The 19,824-nt window shown below is 41.3% G+C and overlaps 1 protein-coding gene across 1 annotated transcript in view; it reads left to right on the top strand.

Annotated features, from left to right (window-relative positions):
• LOC126252416 (alanine--glyoxylate aminotransferase-like) overlaps positions 1-19,824 on the top strand; it is a 101,535-nt gene that overhangs the window by 22,098 nt on the left and 59,613 nt on the right. The window contains exon 2 of the mRNA XM_049953306.1: positions 1,104-1,296. Within this exon, the coding sequence (XP_049809263.1) occupies positions 1,104-1,296 (193 nt within the window). The remainder of the gene's footprint in view (positions 1-1,103; positions 1,297-19,824) is intronic.

The raw sequence follows: 19,824 nt of genomic DNA, 5'->3' as shown, positions 1-19,824 counted from the left end.
GTTAAATATCAGTGGAGAGAATCCATTGCCTTCATATACACTAGTTTTTATCTCAAAAGGTTTGGAGAATTCTCCTGTGAATATGACTTTGGAGGAGCATTTGTGCTACAGCAGCACACTGGCAAAATACTATTTCTTTATTTAACATGTAATTTTCATGGCCATTAAAGAGTGAAAACCCCCTAGGGGAGACTGTAAGTAGTTATAAGACCATATGAAGCTATGGCATAGCCATTTCACAGAGCTTAGTGTCACTAATGAGTAAATACAATATCTCCTTGCTCGGCATGCTCTACACCATAACAGAAATGATCTTGGTGTCTGCTTCAGTGCACTGGTATATGGACAGATCCTCATAGGTGGGCCATTTGCACTTTTTGCCACCACTAATATGGTCTTAACTTATATTTATCACCACTGTTGCTAACTAAATTCTTTTCACTCTCTTCCCTTCCTTTCATTTCTCACATAATTTTACTTTCTACTGTTCATTTGTTTATTTGGTGCTCTCTTTTACCTTTTCTTACCTTGGAAGCATATTCACCAGTATCTTATTCTTTCATTTTTCTCTGATACTGCTCGTTTTCCATCATTTTTGCATCTATTTCTCATATGGTCTAATTTATGCCTGACTTGTTGACTAAGCTCTACTTCATTTCTTGTTTCTCTTCTCTTCAAATTGTGCTTTTTCACTCTTTTCAATGTTGACTCTGCTCTATTATGATCTGTTGTATCTTCCCTGCCATATTATCCTGCATGACTATCCTACTTATTTTCTGAACAGACTTATTTATTTCAGATACTTTCTCTCTTTTGTCTGGTATATGAAAACTTGTTCTGAAGTTAATGGTTCTGTCAACTTTTGCATGTGATTCTACCCTCAATGACTTTATTTTATTATGGTGGTCATTTCTTTACAGGCATTTTAACAAAAATGCAGACTGTATATTTACTGTAATTTATCGTCATTTTAGTATGAACAGTACCCACAATACTACAATAATTTTTCGTCATCTCAAAGAGCAGATTTTTTTTAGTATAGAAGTACGTACATTTCTGAGCATGGCATATAATTTAATAGATTTGTTGATGTTCTGATTTAGGTGCTGGATGATGTAAAGGCTGGTTTGCAGTATGTCTTCCAGACAAAAAATGAGATGACTTTTGCAATGTGTGGGTCAGGTACTCTGGGAATGGAGGCAGCTTTATTAAATTTGTATGAACCAGGAGATACAGTTCTTGTTGCCTGTAATGGTATATGGAGTGAAAGGGCAGCACAAGCTTCTGAAAGACATGGTAAGAATAATAATTATTCCTAGCTTATAAAATACTTCTCAAAATATTCCTTCAATCTGCTCATTGCTTTCCCAATGGTAAACCATTTTTGCTGAACTAAATGACTCCGATTTCCCCTTTAGTAGAAACAGAAAAGTCCAGTTTATTACAGCAGTAATTTTTTGAGAAGTTACTGAAAGATTTGGAAATTAAAAACCCCATTCAGTATTCTCTACCATATCCTCATTAATTTCTTGATAAAATGAGTGCTGACATGCACTTGTAGTCATAATAACCCCTTTCTACAGGTTTTAATGTTAGTAACTAACATTTTTAACTCTAGTCTCGAAAGCTTAAATATTACATGCACATAAAATTACCTGGTTATGCTATGGTAAGTGGGGGGATTTCAGCTTGCTAGCTATAGAGAGGAAGCCTTACATTATTAAAACAGATTCCAAGAATAGTCATTCATGTGAGAGTGTTCTAAATAGATTTTTCTGAAAATGGCCTTGAGCAATTATCAAGGGAACCAACTCATGAGAGTAAAGTCTTACCGTATTCTGGTGATTAACAGACCCAAAGGGAATCTGTAGTCATAATGCTGTTATAAAATCAATAATCTCAAGCCACAACTGGAATGTCAAGGAAGATAGGCAAATATCCTCCTTAAGAAATGTGATAGGAAACAGATTGTAGATTACCTGAGCAGTAAACATTTAACATTCATCTCCAGGGATGAAGATATATAGTATCAATGGACACACTTCAGGACGATTGTGCAGTACACCTTAGACATAAAGGAACTCAGATAAGGATGGGTGTAGGATACACAATAGACAAACCATATGTAGATTAATAAAAATTTTATTGACAAAAAAATTGTACAAATCATCTGGACATGACAAAGGCACAACAAGCACTGAACAGTCAGAGTCTGCACAGTCACTCCAGCTGATCAGCAATGTTGTTGATCCCACAGACATGTATCATGCTGAGCAATGTGGTGTGTCACTGGAAAGCTCCACCATGCTACAAAAACAAAAAGGGATTCTTCACAGATTTAAATAAAGCAAAGACCTTATTGACAAACAAAAACTGGTTGAGAGCAAAATGAACATAATAAGGGCAATGCAAAAAGCAGTTCAATAAATTCCATAAAAAAATTTATCCTACAAACCTAATAAAGAATCCTAATTATTTTGGTTTTACATAAGCACACAACAACAGATCAGAACCACCTACACAGTGTCACGAACCCGCTCTACTCCTCAGGAAAAGTTAACCCCATAAGGACACCGTTACGGTGTGGCTAATGGCTGTAAAGTAATTTAGTAGAGCTGGCCATGATGTCTCCTTTGTTGATGCTGCTGTGTCTGCGTTGTCCATGTGGCTTCTTGTTGTCTAGACGATGATTCCTTGGCTGCTTTGGGTCCAAGAAAAGGTGCGGGTTTTTTAATTATTACTGGACTATCGAAAAATGACGCAGTATTCCACGGTTCCTTTGTATCAAACACATTTATTGCAAGAACTATATGCACAACTACACTCAACCGCGGCCAACACACAAGTGGCCGAAGACCCGTTGTAGACCAAAGATCACGGTCATAAGTTACAAAGAACATACAATTTCAATATCGATTATTGATCGCAACACCTAACTTAGTATTATCTTAAGCAAAAGCTTTTTTAACACGACTTTAGTGTATAATAAAATAAAATGACGTCTATTTATCAGTTCCATTACAACAGTCACACAATGATTTAGATGACAATGAAATGAATGATAGACAGAAGGCTGAAATATTGAATTACATTTTTCAAAATATTTTCACCATAGATCATAACATAGATCCTCCTTACAATCAATGCATGAATTTTAAATAGATAGATATTGAGATAAATGATTGTGGAACAGAAGATTAACTAAATTCACTCAATACAGGAAATGTAATTGCACATGATGAGGCATGTGAATGTGGTATATAGATTATGTTTAAGAACGTGTTTCACTTCCAGCAACAGTTTATCATAAGCTGCTGGAGCAATAATGTAATAAACTGATGTCTGTTTTGTCCTATTTGACTACAGTATGTGCAATGTATGTTTGTACTATACAACAAGTCAACTGAATCTAACAGCTTAATATTTAGTCTATATGTGACAATTTCAAGCCAAAAATTGGGAATATTGTAAAATTATTTTCACACTAAATAATCTGTAAGGACTTTTTGGATTGTCTCCTCTCTCACACTGCCTCACAGGCTCTTTGGCAGCCACTTCAGTAACTGTACACCTGAGTACTGAGGACCTTCTTCAACACCTATCTGTGTGGTTGCAACTGATTTTTACTTCTTATATCACTGAGGACCTTCTTCAACACCTATCTGTGTGGTTGCAACTGATTTTTACTTCTTATATCTTGTTTATGGACATTAAAAGACATTAAAATTTTTACTAGTAATGTCCTATCTTTTACTAATGAAGCTATTGTTCTGTATGTCAGCATAGATGGAAATATCATTCCTTTTGGGTTTAGGAAGAGAGCACTGCATGAATCAATCTGTTTTTTATTCATAATGATTATAAAGTCCTTCCAGTGATTCACAAATTATTTTTCTATTGTTGCTGTTGGTGTTTCCTTAATCTGTAGTTTCATACTGCCAGTATGATTCAAGCACCCAGCACACTAGACACTTAATATGTTTGTTGGCATAATGTACAAACTGTTTCATGATAAATAACACAGTGTTTAACATTGTCTATATGTTGTCTCCTTTGCAGCCTATTTTCAAACACAATTCCCAAAAAATTTACTGATTCAACTCCTTCCAGTCTTTTTTTCTTTTTTAAATATACCTATGTGTTCTTTCTTTTCTTTGTTAGTGATCACCATGATGATCGTCATTTTTGACTTATAATTAAGTTCCTTTGCATGAAGCACTGCATACTGTTATTTGTTGAAATAATTTCACTTCTTTTAAGAGTTTCCAGACTTTTTTTCTATATTTAATAATGTCCCATTATCAGCATAGAGCATTTTTTGCTCCTTCTCATCGACTTTGATATTATTTATAAAGAAGTTGAATAAATACATATCCCTGAGATACACCACATTTAATGATTTTAATTTCAGATCTGCCTCCAGTTACTGTAGTCACATATTGCCTTTTGTTGCCAACGTACCATATGATTTTATCCATTCCACAGCATGTCTACTTAGGCCACTCCTTTAAAGTTTTTTTCCATTAGAGCTGCATAGGTGATTGTGTCAGAAGCTTTAAACAGATCCAGAAACATAGTGATGCCAAATTTCTTTTGCCTAATGCATCTATAACAGATTCTGTTGGATTAGAGATAGAAGCATACTCAAAATACTGCAGTTCTCTGCTGTTTAAATCAGTCTGTTGTGAATTAGCATCTGTAATATTTTTGATACAGCAGATACTACTTTTGAATTATTTGCATGACATTTGTACTTTTCTTGCACATGTGCATTACTTTCTTTATTTTTAATTTTCTGGAAATACTTCTCCTCTAAATGAGGTATTTCCTATATCCAACAGTGGTTCAGTAATATCCTAAATCACATGCTTTATTAGTTGATTTTATATTACATCATACCCTGAAGATATCTTGGATTTTTTACTTTAAATGATTGTTATGAGCTTCTTTTTGTGTCCCTAGTTCGAGGAACATTAAGTGGGATTATTGTCCATGTGTTCTAGGACGCTTAGGCCCCTGATTATTTCTTTCAATGTATTCAATTTTGAGTGAATTAATCTACAGTATTTATGAAACTGTTGTTGAGTACATTAGCAGTCTTAAGTCTGTGTGTGAGTATGGTGTTCTCTGTTTTCATTGACTTAGTAATGTTTCTGATATTTGCACTCTTTTTGCTATATCTTTCAGTGCTGTTTCACATTTATATTTTGAATTTCTTATGACTCCATTTATTTATCTGGCCTTTGCATCTCTTATAAATTTCTTGTATTCCTTCAGGTACTGTTTATATGTCCCCAAATTTTCTGTTTGTATGAGATCCCATAGTCCAGTCCAGCATTTCATTATTCATTTGGTAACCTATTTCCTGTCATGACCTTTCTTTTTCCAACAGGTCATTTTGGGGGAGATTACATGAAAATGGTGCATTTATGTATTAAGAAATGCATTTTTTTCATTTGTTACTTGTCTTGCACAGTTTTACTCCAAAATTCCTTCCTTGATGTAATTTTCAAAATATTCATGTTTTATTGATTGATAATCCTAACTGCTTTCTTTTCTTACATTATTCTCATTTTAGAGCTTCTATTTTTGTAGATGTAATGTATTAACCCATGATTAATCAGAGCTTGCTGTTTTCAAAATTTTAGCTCCACCACCTCTGTTATCAGTGTTGGTGACAATGGCATCAATGATTGTCCAGCTTTTACCAGTCAATCTCATGGTTATATTTATTATTATTTTTGTCTTGCAATGCATAATCCATCTTTAAATTGTTCTTTCTATTTTGATTCTATGCCCGCATTTACTACTTCCAATCCAAACTTTAGTAATAATTTTGTTAGCTTTTTGATGTGATTTGATTTGATTTATTGAGCACTCGTTTTATCATGTACAGTGATATGGGATTTGTCAAATGTTACATACATAAAAAATATGAATAACAACATATTATGTAAAAAAGTATCAGTGAACAATCTGAATTAAATATTTGGGCAAAACAATTATAGCTTACATGATATAAATTTGTAACAATATAGGACACAAATAAGTTACATATATTCTGTGTATAATGGACAGCAACAAGAAACAATGATTATAACACTCTATATTGACAAATTAATTAACTTTTGTGTGTACATAAAAGAGTCTACCCCACGACACAAGTTTGTATATGAGTGACTTATAAGATAGGTGAAGGCATGCTATCTTTCTGAAGAATTCATGTATTCACTAACACTGTAAAAGCTATTACTAATTAACATTCTTTTGAGTTCACTTTTAAAACTGCTCAGCTTCTGAATCTTTTTAATTTTTAAGGGAAGAGCACTATAGAGAATTTTCGGGTGGTATATTGCACTCTTGTTGTACGGGGCTTTCTTATGTATTTCTCGGTGAAAGTCATTACTCTGTCTTGTTGTATCGTCATGGAACTCACTGTTTAAAGAAGAAAACTGGGGGTGACACTTCAAAAAGCATATACTTTCATAGATGTAAATGGGTTGTACTACTACCACTTGAATACCTGTAAATGCAGAAAATTCTTAGTTCTTCATTCATTATGCCAGACATTTCAAAGCCTTTTTCTATGTTTATTAGCAAGTTTAGGTAGATATTTGCAGTACTCAGTCATCTATCTTACAGACTACCAATTTTCTTTTTGTATATAACAGCACCCGTACCTTTACATTTTGATCTGCAGAAATAATTAACCAGATCAGAGTCTCTTACTATCAGACTGCAAAGTTATGCTTCATTTAGCCCATGCATAATACATCTGGTTGTGTTCATTCAGGAGCACATGTACTTCTAGCTTTTGTTGCCTAGTTATTGAATGTTTCACTGTATGATAATGTTTTTCTCTTAATGACTTCTTGATGCCGATCAGTATCAGAGAGTTCCTAATGTGTATAAGGCTTCAGTCCATCACACAAGTGGCAGAAAAAAAGGACAAGAAAAAAAGCCTGTACAGCATCATAATTTATTATATACAATGAGGTGCCCATATAATTAATTCCATTATAGTCAATAATTATTTCCATTACAGTTTGATATGTGCCCCAGTTACCTTCATTATTCTTATCCTGTCCCTCTGCCTACCTTTATTATTCTTATATTTTCCCTTTCCTCTTTCATTTGCTGTGGCATTATTTTTTAATCTTTTGTTTCTTTACAAGAAAGGTCATTGGACAGATATGAAATCTATTACAATCTCTATTGTAAAATCTTTTTGTTATTAAAAAACTGAAATGTACACAGAAAGCTCAAAACATAAACAACTCCAGAAATAAAACAAAAACAATGTGGAACATTACTAAATAAGATACAAACATAAATAATAATGTGTATGAAATTGAGTTTCCAGAAGATAACTGCAGTGCAGTGTCTGGGACACTGCGTTGTTGATCAACAGTCACATTCAATTAAGAATCAACTTGCAAATTGTGATTATGTTTCCACATCAGCTGTAGAATATTTCAGAACAAATGAAAATTTGTGCCAGACTGGGGCTTATAGCATTTTGCCTACTTTTTTCCTTCATTTGTTCTCCTTGGTGTCGACGTAATGGTTGAAAAATTAGGGGTGTAAGTGCAACTACTGTCTACTGTAAATGATGTAGCCGACAGAGGCACAGTTGCAATTCACAGCAGTTTACTTTCACAACTCCTCATATACACATTCAATATATGGCCAGTACACTACTGTTTAAATTTTCAATAATTCTCATTAATAGTTGGCAGATAAACATCCACATATTGCTACAATAGTTAACTAGCAGTAAAAGCCTAAGCACACAGTTCACAGTCTTTCAAATAAATCGAAAAGACACTGTCGTTGCTTTAACACATGGCCTATTGGTGTACCACTTATTTCACTTGTGGCATCTCTGGTGCTGAGTGCCCTATTTTTGTGGCTTTTGCTTCTTTGGACTGCTTTGTTCTAGTGTTAACTTTTGGCACATAACTTTTTCTACTGCCATGTTTGTTTTGTTGTTGTTGTTGTTGTTGTGGTGGTGGTCTTCAGTCCTGAGACTGGTTTGATTCAGCCCTCCATGCTACTCTATCTTGTGCAAGCTTCTTCATCGCCCAGTACCTACTGCAACCTACATCCTTCTGTATCTGCTTAGTGTATTCATCTCTTGGTCTCCCTCCACAATTTTTACCCTCCATGCTGCCCTCCAATACTAAATTTACTAAATTGGTGATCCCTTGATGCCTCAGAACATATCCTACCAACCGATCCCTTCTTCTAGTCAAGTTGTGCCACAAACTTCTCTTCTCTCTTCTCCCCAATCCTATTCAATACCTCCTCATTAGTTATGTGATCTACTCATCTAATCTTCAGCATTCTTCTGTAGCACAACATGTCAAAAGCTTCTATTATCTTTTTTTCCAAACTATTTATCGTCCATGTTTCACTTCCATACATGGCTACGCTCCATACAAATACTTTCAGAAACAACTTCCTGACACTTAAATCTATACTTGATGTTAACAAATTTCTCTTCTTCAGAAACACTTTCCTTGCCATTGCATGTCTATATTTTATATCTTCTCTACTTCGACCATCATCAGTTATTTTGCTCCCCAAATAGCAAAACTCCTTTACTACTTTAAGTGTCTCATTTCCTAATCTAATTCCCTCAGCATCACCAGACCTAATTCGACTACATTCCATTATCCTCGTTTTGCTTTTGTTGACGGTCATCTTATATCCTCCTTTCAAGACACTATCCATTCCGTTCAACTGCTCTTCCAAGTCCTTTGCTGTCTCTGACAGAATTACAATGTCACCGGCAAACCTCTAAGTTTTTATTTCTTCTCCATGGATTTTAATTCCTAGTCCGAATTTTTCTTTTGTTTCCTTTACTGCTTTCTCAATATACAGATTGAATAACATTGGGGAGAGGCTACAACTCTGTCTCACTCCCTTCCCAACCACTGCTTCCCTTTCATGCCCCTCAACTCTTTTAACTGCCATCTGGTTTCTGTACAAATTGTAAATAGCCTTTTGCTCCCTGTATGTTACCCCTGCCATGTTCAGAATTTGAAAGAGAGTATTCCAGTCAACATTATCAAAAGCTTTCTCTAAGTCTACAAATGCTAGAAATGTAGGTTTGCCTTTCCTTAATCTAGCTACTAAAATAAGTCGTAGGGTCAGTATTGCCTCACGTGTTCCAATATTTCTACGGAATCCAAGCTGATCTTCCCTGAGGTGGCTTCTAATAGTTTTCACATTTGTCTGTAAAGAATTAGCGTTAGTATTTTGCAGTCGTGACTTATTAAACTGATAGTTCGGTAATTTTCACATCTGTCTGCACCTGCTTTCTTTGGGATTGGAATTATTATATTCTTCTTGAAGTCTGAGGGTATTTCGCCTGTCTCATACATCTTGCTCACCAGATGGTAGAGTTTTGTCAGGACTGGCTCTCCCTAGGCTGTCAGTAGTTCTTATGGAATGTTGTTTACTCCCGGGGCCTTGTTTCGACTCAGGTCTTTCAGTGGTCTGTCAAACTCTTCACGCAGTATCATATCTCCAGTTTCATCTTCATCTACATCCTCTTCCATTTCCATAATATTGTCCTCAAGCGCATTGCCCTTATATAGACCCTCTATATACTCTTTCCACCTTTCTGCTTTCCCTTCTTTGCTTAGAACTGGGTTTCCATCTGAGCTCTTGATATTCATACAAGTGGTTCTCTTTTCTCCAAAAGTCTCTTTAATTTTCCTGTAGGCAGTATCTATCTTACCCCTAGTGAGATAAACCTCTACATCCTTACATTTATCCTGTAGTCATCCCTGCTTAGCCATTTTGTACTTCCTGTTGATCTCATTTTTGAGACGTTTGTATTCCTTTTTGCCTGCTTCAATTACTGCATTTTTATATTTTCTCATTTCATCAGTTAAATTCAGTATTTCTTCTGTTACCCAAGGATTTCTACTGGCTCTTGTCTTTTTACCTGCTTGATTCTCTGCTGCCTTCACTACTTCATCCCTCAAAGCTACCCATTCTTCTTCTGCTGTATTTCTTTCCCCCATTCCTGTCAATTGTTCCCTAATGCTCTCCCTGAAGCTCTCTACAACCTCTGGTTCTTTCAGTTCATCCAGGTCCCATCTCTTTAAATTCCCACCTTTCTGCAGTTTCTTCGTTTTAATCTACAGTTCATAACCAATAGATTGTGGCCAGAGTCCACATCTTCCCCTGGAAAAGTCTTACAATTTAAATCCTGGTTGTTCCTAAATCTCTGTCTTACCATTATACAGGTATAATCTATCTGAAACCTGTTAGTATCTCCAGGCTTCTTCCATGTATACAACTTTCTTTTATGCTTCTTGACCCAAGTGTTAGCTACGATTAAGTTGTGCTCTGTGCAAAATTCTACCAGGCGGCTTCCTCTTTTATTTCTTACCCCCAATCCGTATTCATCTACTATGTCTCCTTCTCTCCCTTTTCCTACTATCAAATTCCAGTCACCCACGACTGTTAAATTTTTGTCTCCCTTCACTTTCTGGATAATTTCTTTTATTTCATCATACATTTCTTCAATTTCTTCATCATCTGCAGAGCTCTTTGGCATATAAACTTGTACTATTGTATTAGACGTGGGTTTGTTTTGTATCAGTGATTAATAAATGCATGTTCGATACTTCGTGTGTGTTACCTCCAACCAATCCTATGTGATAATCACAGTGGTGACCCCAACATGGTCATTGTCTCAGGCCAAGTTATTTTGTGCTTGTTTTCATCATTTACAAACTTCGTGTGCCAGCCCGCATTGTTTCCACCACAATGGATCTAACAGTGTATTTTGGTGCAAGTGTAGCGGACCCCATTAACTATGCTTGTGACCATGGGTGAACAAGTGTACCTACTTCGAATTTGGTTAAAAGTGATCAATAATTTATGCCTGGCCTCGCTGGCAGCCACCTAACCTCACCTGGCACAACATGCCACCGCCTAGTGTGGCAGCACAACAACAGCAACATCATGGACTGTGCACACTGCCTAATGACTGTAGCACTGTGGTAGCACCATGACTGCCTTCCACTCACTTTTGTAATGGCGCCGGCCATTCCACCCATTTTGGTTACACGGTCAGCCCCACCGTGGCTTCACCACGACTGCCTCCTGCCCACTTTTGCAATGGCAGCTGCCATTACACCCGCACCGTGTTCTTCGCCAGGCCTGCAGATTGGACACACTGTGCTGACTTATACACCTGCTCCCTCCGCACCATGTGCTGCATGCAGCCACTGCCCCGGCCCCAAGCAAACCTCGGGTAACGCACCATTCACCACTACTGCACTTCCAGTGTTGGAGGCTTCCTGATCTGCTCACACCGATCTCCATCTGCCGGTGCTTCCTCAACGTGTGCTACCTGGCAAGTTTCCTAAGCTACCTGCTTAGTAAAAAGATAACCCAAAGACTTGGTTCGCCTTAGTGGATCACCTACTGGATGTCCACGGCATTTTGGAGGACAATGCCCATTTTGTCTGCCTGGTGAGCCACCTCCATGCTCGTACAGACCTTATCAGCAACTTGCTTCTCTCACCACTTTCCTCACACAAATACTCGATGGCAAAAGCACTGCTTATCAAGTGCCTTTCTTGCTCTGCAGCAGAGGCTATCCACTACATTATTCATGAAGAGCACCACAATGACCACATCGCTTTGCAGCTTTGGCAGCACCTACATGCATTAACTGATGATCAAGGATTACCTGACACTGCACTTTGGACATTGTGGATAGTCAAGATGCCTTTGTATCTGCAACTTCATCTACTGTCTCATGTCGCTGAACCACTAGAGGTTCATTTATACATGGCAGATCAGGCTTATGCTATCATTTGTCACCGACACTACTTGTCATGAGCGACATCTCCATCACCCAAAGTTGTCACTCCTGCACTTCCGGATACATGCCCTGCTGGCAGAGGTCAGCGTGCTCACCTCGGCATCTCAGCTGCCAGTCAGGAGCTGCCACCTAGTGGTCTACAGGAGGTACTGTCTGTGGGCTCCCAACAGCCACTGACCTTGCCCGAGCAGCAACCTGATCAGCTACCAGCCTCCCACTGTACTGGTTCCACGCTACTTATGGGGATGCTGCCGGCAACTGCCACACGCCTTGCACTGAGTACTTTCAGGCGCCACGTCCCGCCACTTTCCTTCATGGCATCTATCGTCTGATGCTGCACCACTTGCTTCAGCAATGCGACACCTCTATGCCACAGACATGTCAAAGGGCATCTGCTTTCTCATCAACACTGGCACCGATGTTAATGTAATCCTGGCCAAGCACATTGCCGATGCACTATCATCTTCTACCCTCACCTTGATTGCCGCCAATTGTTCTCTTATTGTGGTCCATGGCTCCATCAAGATGTCGCTTCACCTATCACTGGTTCATACTTACCTTGGACTTTCCACGTTGCCGATGTGGATGAACTTATGACCGGGTTAGATTTTCTATACCATTACGAACTTCCACTGCCAACTTAGCTATGCTCTCCACATGTGCGTCCCTTGTTGAGCGCATTAGTACATGACTCTCTGACCTTTCAGACATGCACTCACAAATCGATGAACTCCACACCCAGAACAATGCCTTATTCAACTGTTTCACCTCTACATTGCTGAATGGCCAAAGATATGGCGTACCATACATCGCCTATCTGCAGACCCACAACAAGGTGGTCCATCACACACCTCTACGTGTTTTCTCACAGATCTGCTCCTGTGTTGAGCATTCCACCACCTGCTGTTGTTTTTTCATTTCCATAGATGAATCTACAAGATGAATCTGCATGCTCTGCTCCTGCATCATGTTTTCCATTGCCGACTTCAGCCTACGCCACCCCAGTTCACCCAGGTCAGTATTAGCCATCAGTAATGCCACTTGTCATAGGATTTGCACCACTGATGGCCCACCTGTTCGTTATAAGGTCAGGCGCCTCAACGCTTCCAAACTCCTGCGTGCCAAAGAGATCGTTCAGGATCTGTTGGCTTCGGACATCCTCTGCTCCTCTGATAGCAACTGGTCTTCACCTATTCATATTGTTCCCAAAATGGATGACACCATATGCATGTGTGGGGACTACAGGTCTCTTAGTGCTCTCACCATTATCAATAAATACCCCATCCCACAAAGCCAGGATTTCATGCAATTACTCCATGGTTCTAACTTTTTATTCATTTTAGATTGTTCCAAGGCATATCATCAGATCCCTAAGCATCCACCGGATATTCCAAAGATGGTATCATCACACCCTTTGGCCTATTTGGATACTGTTACATGCCTTATGGATTGAAAAATGCTGCACAGACATGGTGCCGGTTCATTGATTCCATTTTTCTCCCTCTGCCATTTGCTTATGTTTACTTGGTGCATGTACTGATCTTTTCCTCCTCTGCTGAGGAGCATCAAGTACACCTTGATGCATTCCATTTGGCCCTCACTGACAATGGCATGGTGATCAACCATGATAAATCTCAACTGTGTTCCACATCAGTTACCTTCCTAGGCCATACTGTCTCTTCCAAAGGCCTCCGACTGATGAGTTCTCATGTCAAAGCCATACTTGATCTTCCTCTCCCTGAGGATTATGCTCAGCTGCATCATTTTCTGGGTATGGCAAACTTTTGCCACCGCCATATTCCTCAAGCTGCTTCTGTCCAAACGGCCTTCACTGATGCTCTCTCCGACAAAAACACCACTGGGAAACGAAATGTGGAGTGGACCAAACCCCTGCTTTGCTTTTGGTAACCTTAAAACTACCCTCACCAAAGCCATCACACTTGCCCACCCTGACCCTGAGGCCCATGTCTCGATCACAGCTGATGCCAGTGACTAAACTGTGGGTGCTGTTTTGCAATAGCACTCTGCTGACTCCACCCACCCCTCCACTTCTTTTCCCAGAATCTGACTAAGAGCCAGTGCAAGTGGTCAGCTTTTGACCATGAGCTCCTCGCTGTGTGCAAGGTGATTAAACACTTCTGTAGTGGCTTCAAGGGGTGACCTATCAGAATCTATACAGATCACAAGCCACTTGTGGATGCTATTCATAATCTGGCTACGGACCTTCCACTGAGAGATTTCCATCATACGGACTACATCTATCAGCACTCTTCCGATGTGTGCTATATCCGCGGCATGGAGAACATTCTGGCAGCCTACCTTTTCTGCATCTGCATGCTAACTGCATTGCTGAATCTGGAGGAGCTCGCCCGACTACAAGCCAACAATGATGACATACAGCGAATAATATCAGACAATGAATCATCGCTCTCTATCCAGCCCCATATGCTACCTGGGTCGACAATCCCTGTCCTTTGTGACATCTCTATGGGCAGACTCCACCACCTTGTCCCTACCACCCTTCATCATAGGATCTTTACAGCCTTATATGGTTTAGCCCACCCTGGAACGCGAGTCATGATGTGGCTGGTTACAGAGCACTTTGTCAGGCCGGTGTGAAGCATGACTGTTACACTTGGAGCCAGGCATCATTCTGAGCCAGCGCAGCAAGGTTGGCAGGCACACTCAATCTCCATTGGGCAAGTTTGACAATCCAAAGGGGAATTTTTGGTATGTCCATATTGGCGTCGTTGGTCCCCTCCCCCCTTCCAAAGGTTACAGATACATCTTATCGATCATTGACCATGTGATCTGATGGGTCGAGGTAGTCCCCCTTCGCTCCCAGCTTCAGGCAGTGTTGGCTTCGGTCACACAGCTTGAGGCTGTTGCCAGTGGGCATCACTGTGGGGGTCCGGATGGGGGTTTGTCGGGGACGGCCAGCTCGTCCCACACATCCCCCGACTGGACTACGACTGTGGTTGTCCGGGATACTGCCCGCATTGAGGCTGATCGCTCACCTGTGGTAGAGTGGGAGGTCGTCTCAAGGTGTGGCAGGGGGCGAAAGACATTCCAGAGGGCTGAACGGAAGGCCTCTCCAGTTTGTCTGACGAACCGTTTTCAGGCTGATACTGATCTTCGGCCTGACATGGCTGCTTGTCCTGTTCCAGAGGTTGCCCCTCAGTCTGCAAGATCCGGGCGGTCGCAGAGGGTGGGCTTACTGGTAGTTGGGAGCTCCAACGTCAGGCGCGTAATGGGGCCCCTTAGGGAAATGGCAGCAAGAGAGGGGAAGAAAACCAATGTGCACTCCGTGTGCATACCGGGGGGAGTCATTCCAGATGTGGAAAGGGTCCTTCCGGATGCCATGAAGGGTACAGGGTGCACCCATCTGCAGGTGGTCGCTCATTTTGGCACCAATGATGTGTGTCGCTATGGATCGGAGGAAATCCTCTCTGGCTTTCGACGGCTATCTGATTTGGTGAAGACTGCCAGTCTTGTTAGCGGGATGAAAGCAGAGCTCACCATCTGCAGCATTGTCGACAGGACTGACTGCGGACCTTTGGTACAGAGCCGAGAGTAAGGTCTGAATCAGAGGCTGAGACGGTTCTGCGACCGTGTGGGCTGCAGATTCCTCGACATGCGCCATAGGGTGGTGGGGTTTTGGGTTCCGCTGGATAGGTCAGGAGTCCACTACACGCAACAAGCGGCTACACGGGTAGCAGGGGTTGTGTGGCGTGGGCTGGGTGGTTTTTTATGTTAGATGGCCTTGGGCAAGTACAGAAAGGGCAACAGCCTCAACGGGTGCGGGGCAAAGTCAGGACATGCGGGTACCAAGCAGCAATCGGTATTGTAATTGTCAACTGTCGAAGCTGCATTGGTAAAGTACCGGAACTTCAAGCGCTGATAGAAAGCACCAAAGCTGAAATCGTTATAGGTACAGAAAGCTGGCTGAAGCCAGAGATAAATTCTGCCGAAATTTTTGCAAAGATACAGACGGTGTTTAGAATGGATAGATTGCACGCAACCGGTGGTGGAGTGTTCGTCGCTGTTAGTAGTAGTTTATCCTGTAGTGAAGTAGAAGTAGATAGTTCCTGTGAATTATTATGGGTGGAGGTTACACTCAACAACCGAGCTAGGTTAATAATTGGCTCCTTTTACCGACCTCCCGACTCAGCAGCTTTAGTGGCAGAACAACTGAGAGAAAATTTAGAATACATTTCACATAAATTTTCTCAGCATGTTATAGTCTTAGGTGGAGATTTCAATTTACCAGATATAGACTGGGACACTCAGATGTTTAGGACGGGTGGTAGGGACAGAGCATCGAGTGACATTATACTGAGCGCACTATCCAAAAATTACCTCGAGCAATTAAACAGAGAACCGACTCGTGGAGATAACATCTTGGACCTACTGATAACAAACACACCCGAACTTTTCGACTCTTTATGTGCAGAACAGGGAATCAGTGATCATAAGGCCGTTGCAGCATCCCTGAATATGGAAGTTAATAGGAATATAAAAAAAGGGAGGAAGGTTTATCTGTTTAGCAAGAGTAATAGAAGGCAGATTTCAGACTACCTAACAGATCAAAATGAAACTGACAATGTTGAGTGTTTATGGAAAAAGTTCAAGGCAATCGTAAAATGCGTTTTAGGCAGGTACGTGCCGAGTAAAACTGTGAGGGACGGGAAAAACCCACCGTGGTACAATAACAAAGTTAGGAAACTACTGCAAAAGCAAAGAGAGCTTCACTCCAAGTTAAAACGCAGCCAAAACCTCTCAGACAAACAGAAGCTAAACGATGTCAAAGTTAGCATAAGGAGGGCTATGCATGAAGCGTTCAGTGAATTTGAAAGTAAAATTCTATGTACAGACTTGACAGAAAATCCTAGGAAGTTCTGGTCTTACGTTAAATCAGTAAGTGGCTCGAAACAGCATATCCAGACACTCCAGGATGATGATGGCATTGAAACAGAGGATGACACGCGTAAAGCTGAAATACTAAACACCTTTTTCCAAAGCTGTTTCACAGAGGAAGACCGCACTGCAGTTCCTTCTCTAAATCCTCGCACAAACGAAAAAATGGCTAACATCGAAATAAGTGTCCAAGGAATAGAATAGCAACTGGAATCACTCAACAGAGGAAAGTCCACTGGACCTGACGGGATACCAATTCAATTCTACACAGAGTACGTGAAAGAATTTGCCCCCCTTCTAACAGCCATGTACCGCAAGTCTCTAGAGGAACGGAAGGTTCCAAATGATTGGAAAAGAGCACAGGTAGTCCCAGTCTTCAAGAAGGGTCGTCCAGCAGATGCGCAAAACTATAGACCTATATCTCTGACGTCAATCTGTTGTAGAATTTTAGAACATGTTTTTTGCTCGAGTATCATGTCGTTTTTGGAAACCCAGAATCTACTCTGTAGGAATCAACATGGATTCCGGAAACAGCGATCGTGTGAGACTCAACTCGCTTTATTTGTTCATGAGATCCAGAAAATATTAGATACAGGCTCCCAGGTAGATGCTATTTTTCTTGACTTCCGGAAGGCGTTCGATACAGTTCCGCACTGTCACCTGATAAACAAAGTAAGAGCCTACGGAATATCAGACCAGCTGTGTGGCTGGATTGAAGAGTTTTTAGCAAAAAGAACACAGCATGTTGTTATCAATGGAGAGACGTCTACAGACGTTAAAGTAACCTCTGGCGTGCCACAGGAGAGTGTTATGGGACCATTGCTTTTCACAATATATATAAATGACCTAGTAGATAGTGTCAGAAGTTCCATGCGGCTTTTCGCAGATGATGCTGTAGTATACAGAGAAGTTGCAGCACTAGAAAATTGTAGCGAAATGCAGGAAGATCTGCAGCGGATAGGCACTTGGTGCAGGGAGTGGCAACTGATCCTTAACATAGACAAATGTAATGTATTGCGAATACATAGAAAGAAGGATCCTTTATTGTATGATTATATGATAGCGGAACAAACACTGGTAGCAGTTACTTCTGTAAAATATCTGGGAGTATGCATGCGGAACGATTTGAAGTGGAATGATCATATAAAATTAATTGTTGGTAAGGCGGGTACTAGGTTGAGATTCATTGGGAGAGTGCTTAGAAAATGTAGTCCATCAACAAAGGAGGTGGCTTACAAAACACTCGTTCGACCTATACTTGAGTATTGCTCATCAGTGTGGGATCCGTACCAGATCGGGTTGACGGAGGATCTAGAGAAGATCCAAAGAAGAGCGGCGCATTTCGTCACAGGGTTATTTGGTAAGCGTGATAGCTTTACGGAGATGTTTAATAAACTCAAGTGGCAGACTCTGCAAGAGAGGCGCTCTGCATCGCGGTGTAGCTTGCTCGCCAAGTTTCGAGAGGGTGCGTTTCTGGATGAGGTATCGAATATATTGCTTCCCCCTACTTATACCTCCCGAGGAGATCACAAATGTAAAATTAGAGAGATTAGAGTGCGCACGGAGGCTTTCAGACAGTCGTTCTTCCCGCGAACCATACGCGACTGGAACAGGAAAGGGAGGTAATGACAGTGGCATGTAAAGTGCCCTCAGCCACACACCATTGGGTGGCTTGCGGAGTATAAATGTAGGTGTAGATGTAGATGTAGATTGACATCACTACCGAGACTGTTGCCCATTCTTATGCCTCGGTGTGGGTTGCTCACTTTGGCTGTCCTTTGTCTCTCATAACCGACCAGGGATGCCATTTTGAGTCCACCCTCTTTGCATGACTCTGCAAACTCAGTGGCGTAGTCAAGTTGCACACCATGGCCTCCAGTGGAAGACTCTGCCGGAGAGACACTCAGTAGCTTGGCACGGGCTTTTGTTAAAGTTTCGAGAACATACCTTCACAGAAGGGTCAAGCAGTATATTGCTCCCTCCTACGTATATCTTGCAAAGAGACCATGAGGATAAAATCAGAGAGACTAGAGCCCACACAGAAGCATACCGACAATCCTTTCCATGAACAATACGAGACTGGAATAGAAGGGAGAACTGATAGAGGTACTCAAGGTACCCTCTGCCACACACCATCAGGTGGATTGTGGAGTATGGATGTAGATGTACATGTAGATGGCTTACCACCCGAAGGCAAATCGCTTGGATAAGCAGTGGCACTGCACACTCAAGGCTGTACTAATGTGCCAAGGTGGCCTATGGTCAGAGGCCCTCCTGTGGATTCTGCTGGGTATTCACTCAGCCCATAAAGAAGATTTGAATGCTCCCTCACTGTGATTCAACATGGCGAGCCCCTCCTTCTTCCTGCTGAGTTCCTTGAGGATTCACCGTCAGCTGCAACCGAGGATCTTCCCACCCTGGGCGAGCAGGTTTGTACCCACATCACACACCTCTGCACCCGCCTTCCCTGCCCCCACACCATCCCACCTGTGTTCGTCCACAAGGACCTTGCTTCGTGTGACTTTGTGATGCTGTGGGACGACACTGTGTGCGCAGCCCTACAGCCACCTTATTCAGGACCTCACTGCATGCAATGTTGCGGTATGAACACGGTCATCAACCACCTACATGGATGGCTGCAGGCAGTGTCTGTTAAATGATTGAAACCGGCATGGTCACTCACCAATCTGCCCCCCAATGCTGCCAACCTGTCTTCAGTTGACGTTTCTCTGCCCGTGCAGCCACTGGAACCAAGGGACTCCTGCACCGCTGACACTGATGCCCCCACTTTCCACCCCAGCCACCGCCAAAGCCACTGCGCTGGCACCAAGATTACGAATTCATGTAATGAAGCTTCCCTCCGCTGTGCTCCACACTACCGGGTGGGGGCTCTGTTGCATTCTGGCACAGAGCGCCCTATCTTTGTGGCTTTTGCTTCTTTGGTCTGCTTTGTTCTAGTGTTTGCGTTTGGCACATAACTTGTTCTACTGCCTTATTTGTTACGTATCAGTGTAGTGCTGGAATGGGAACAGGGAGGGGGCTGGATGGGTAAG

This window comes from Schistocerca nitens, chromosome 4 (assembly GCF_023898315.1).
Source record: "Schistocerca nitens isolate TAMUIC-IGC-003100 chromosome 4, iqSchNite1.1, whole genome shotgun sequence".
Lineage (NCBI taxonomy): Eukaryota > Metazoa > Arthropoda > Insecta > Orthoptera > Acrididae > Schistocerca > Schistocerca nitens.
The sequence above is the reverse complement of the archived record's forward strand: the minus strand, read 5'-3'. Positions and strand labels throughout refer to the sequence as shown.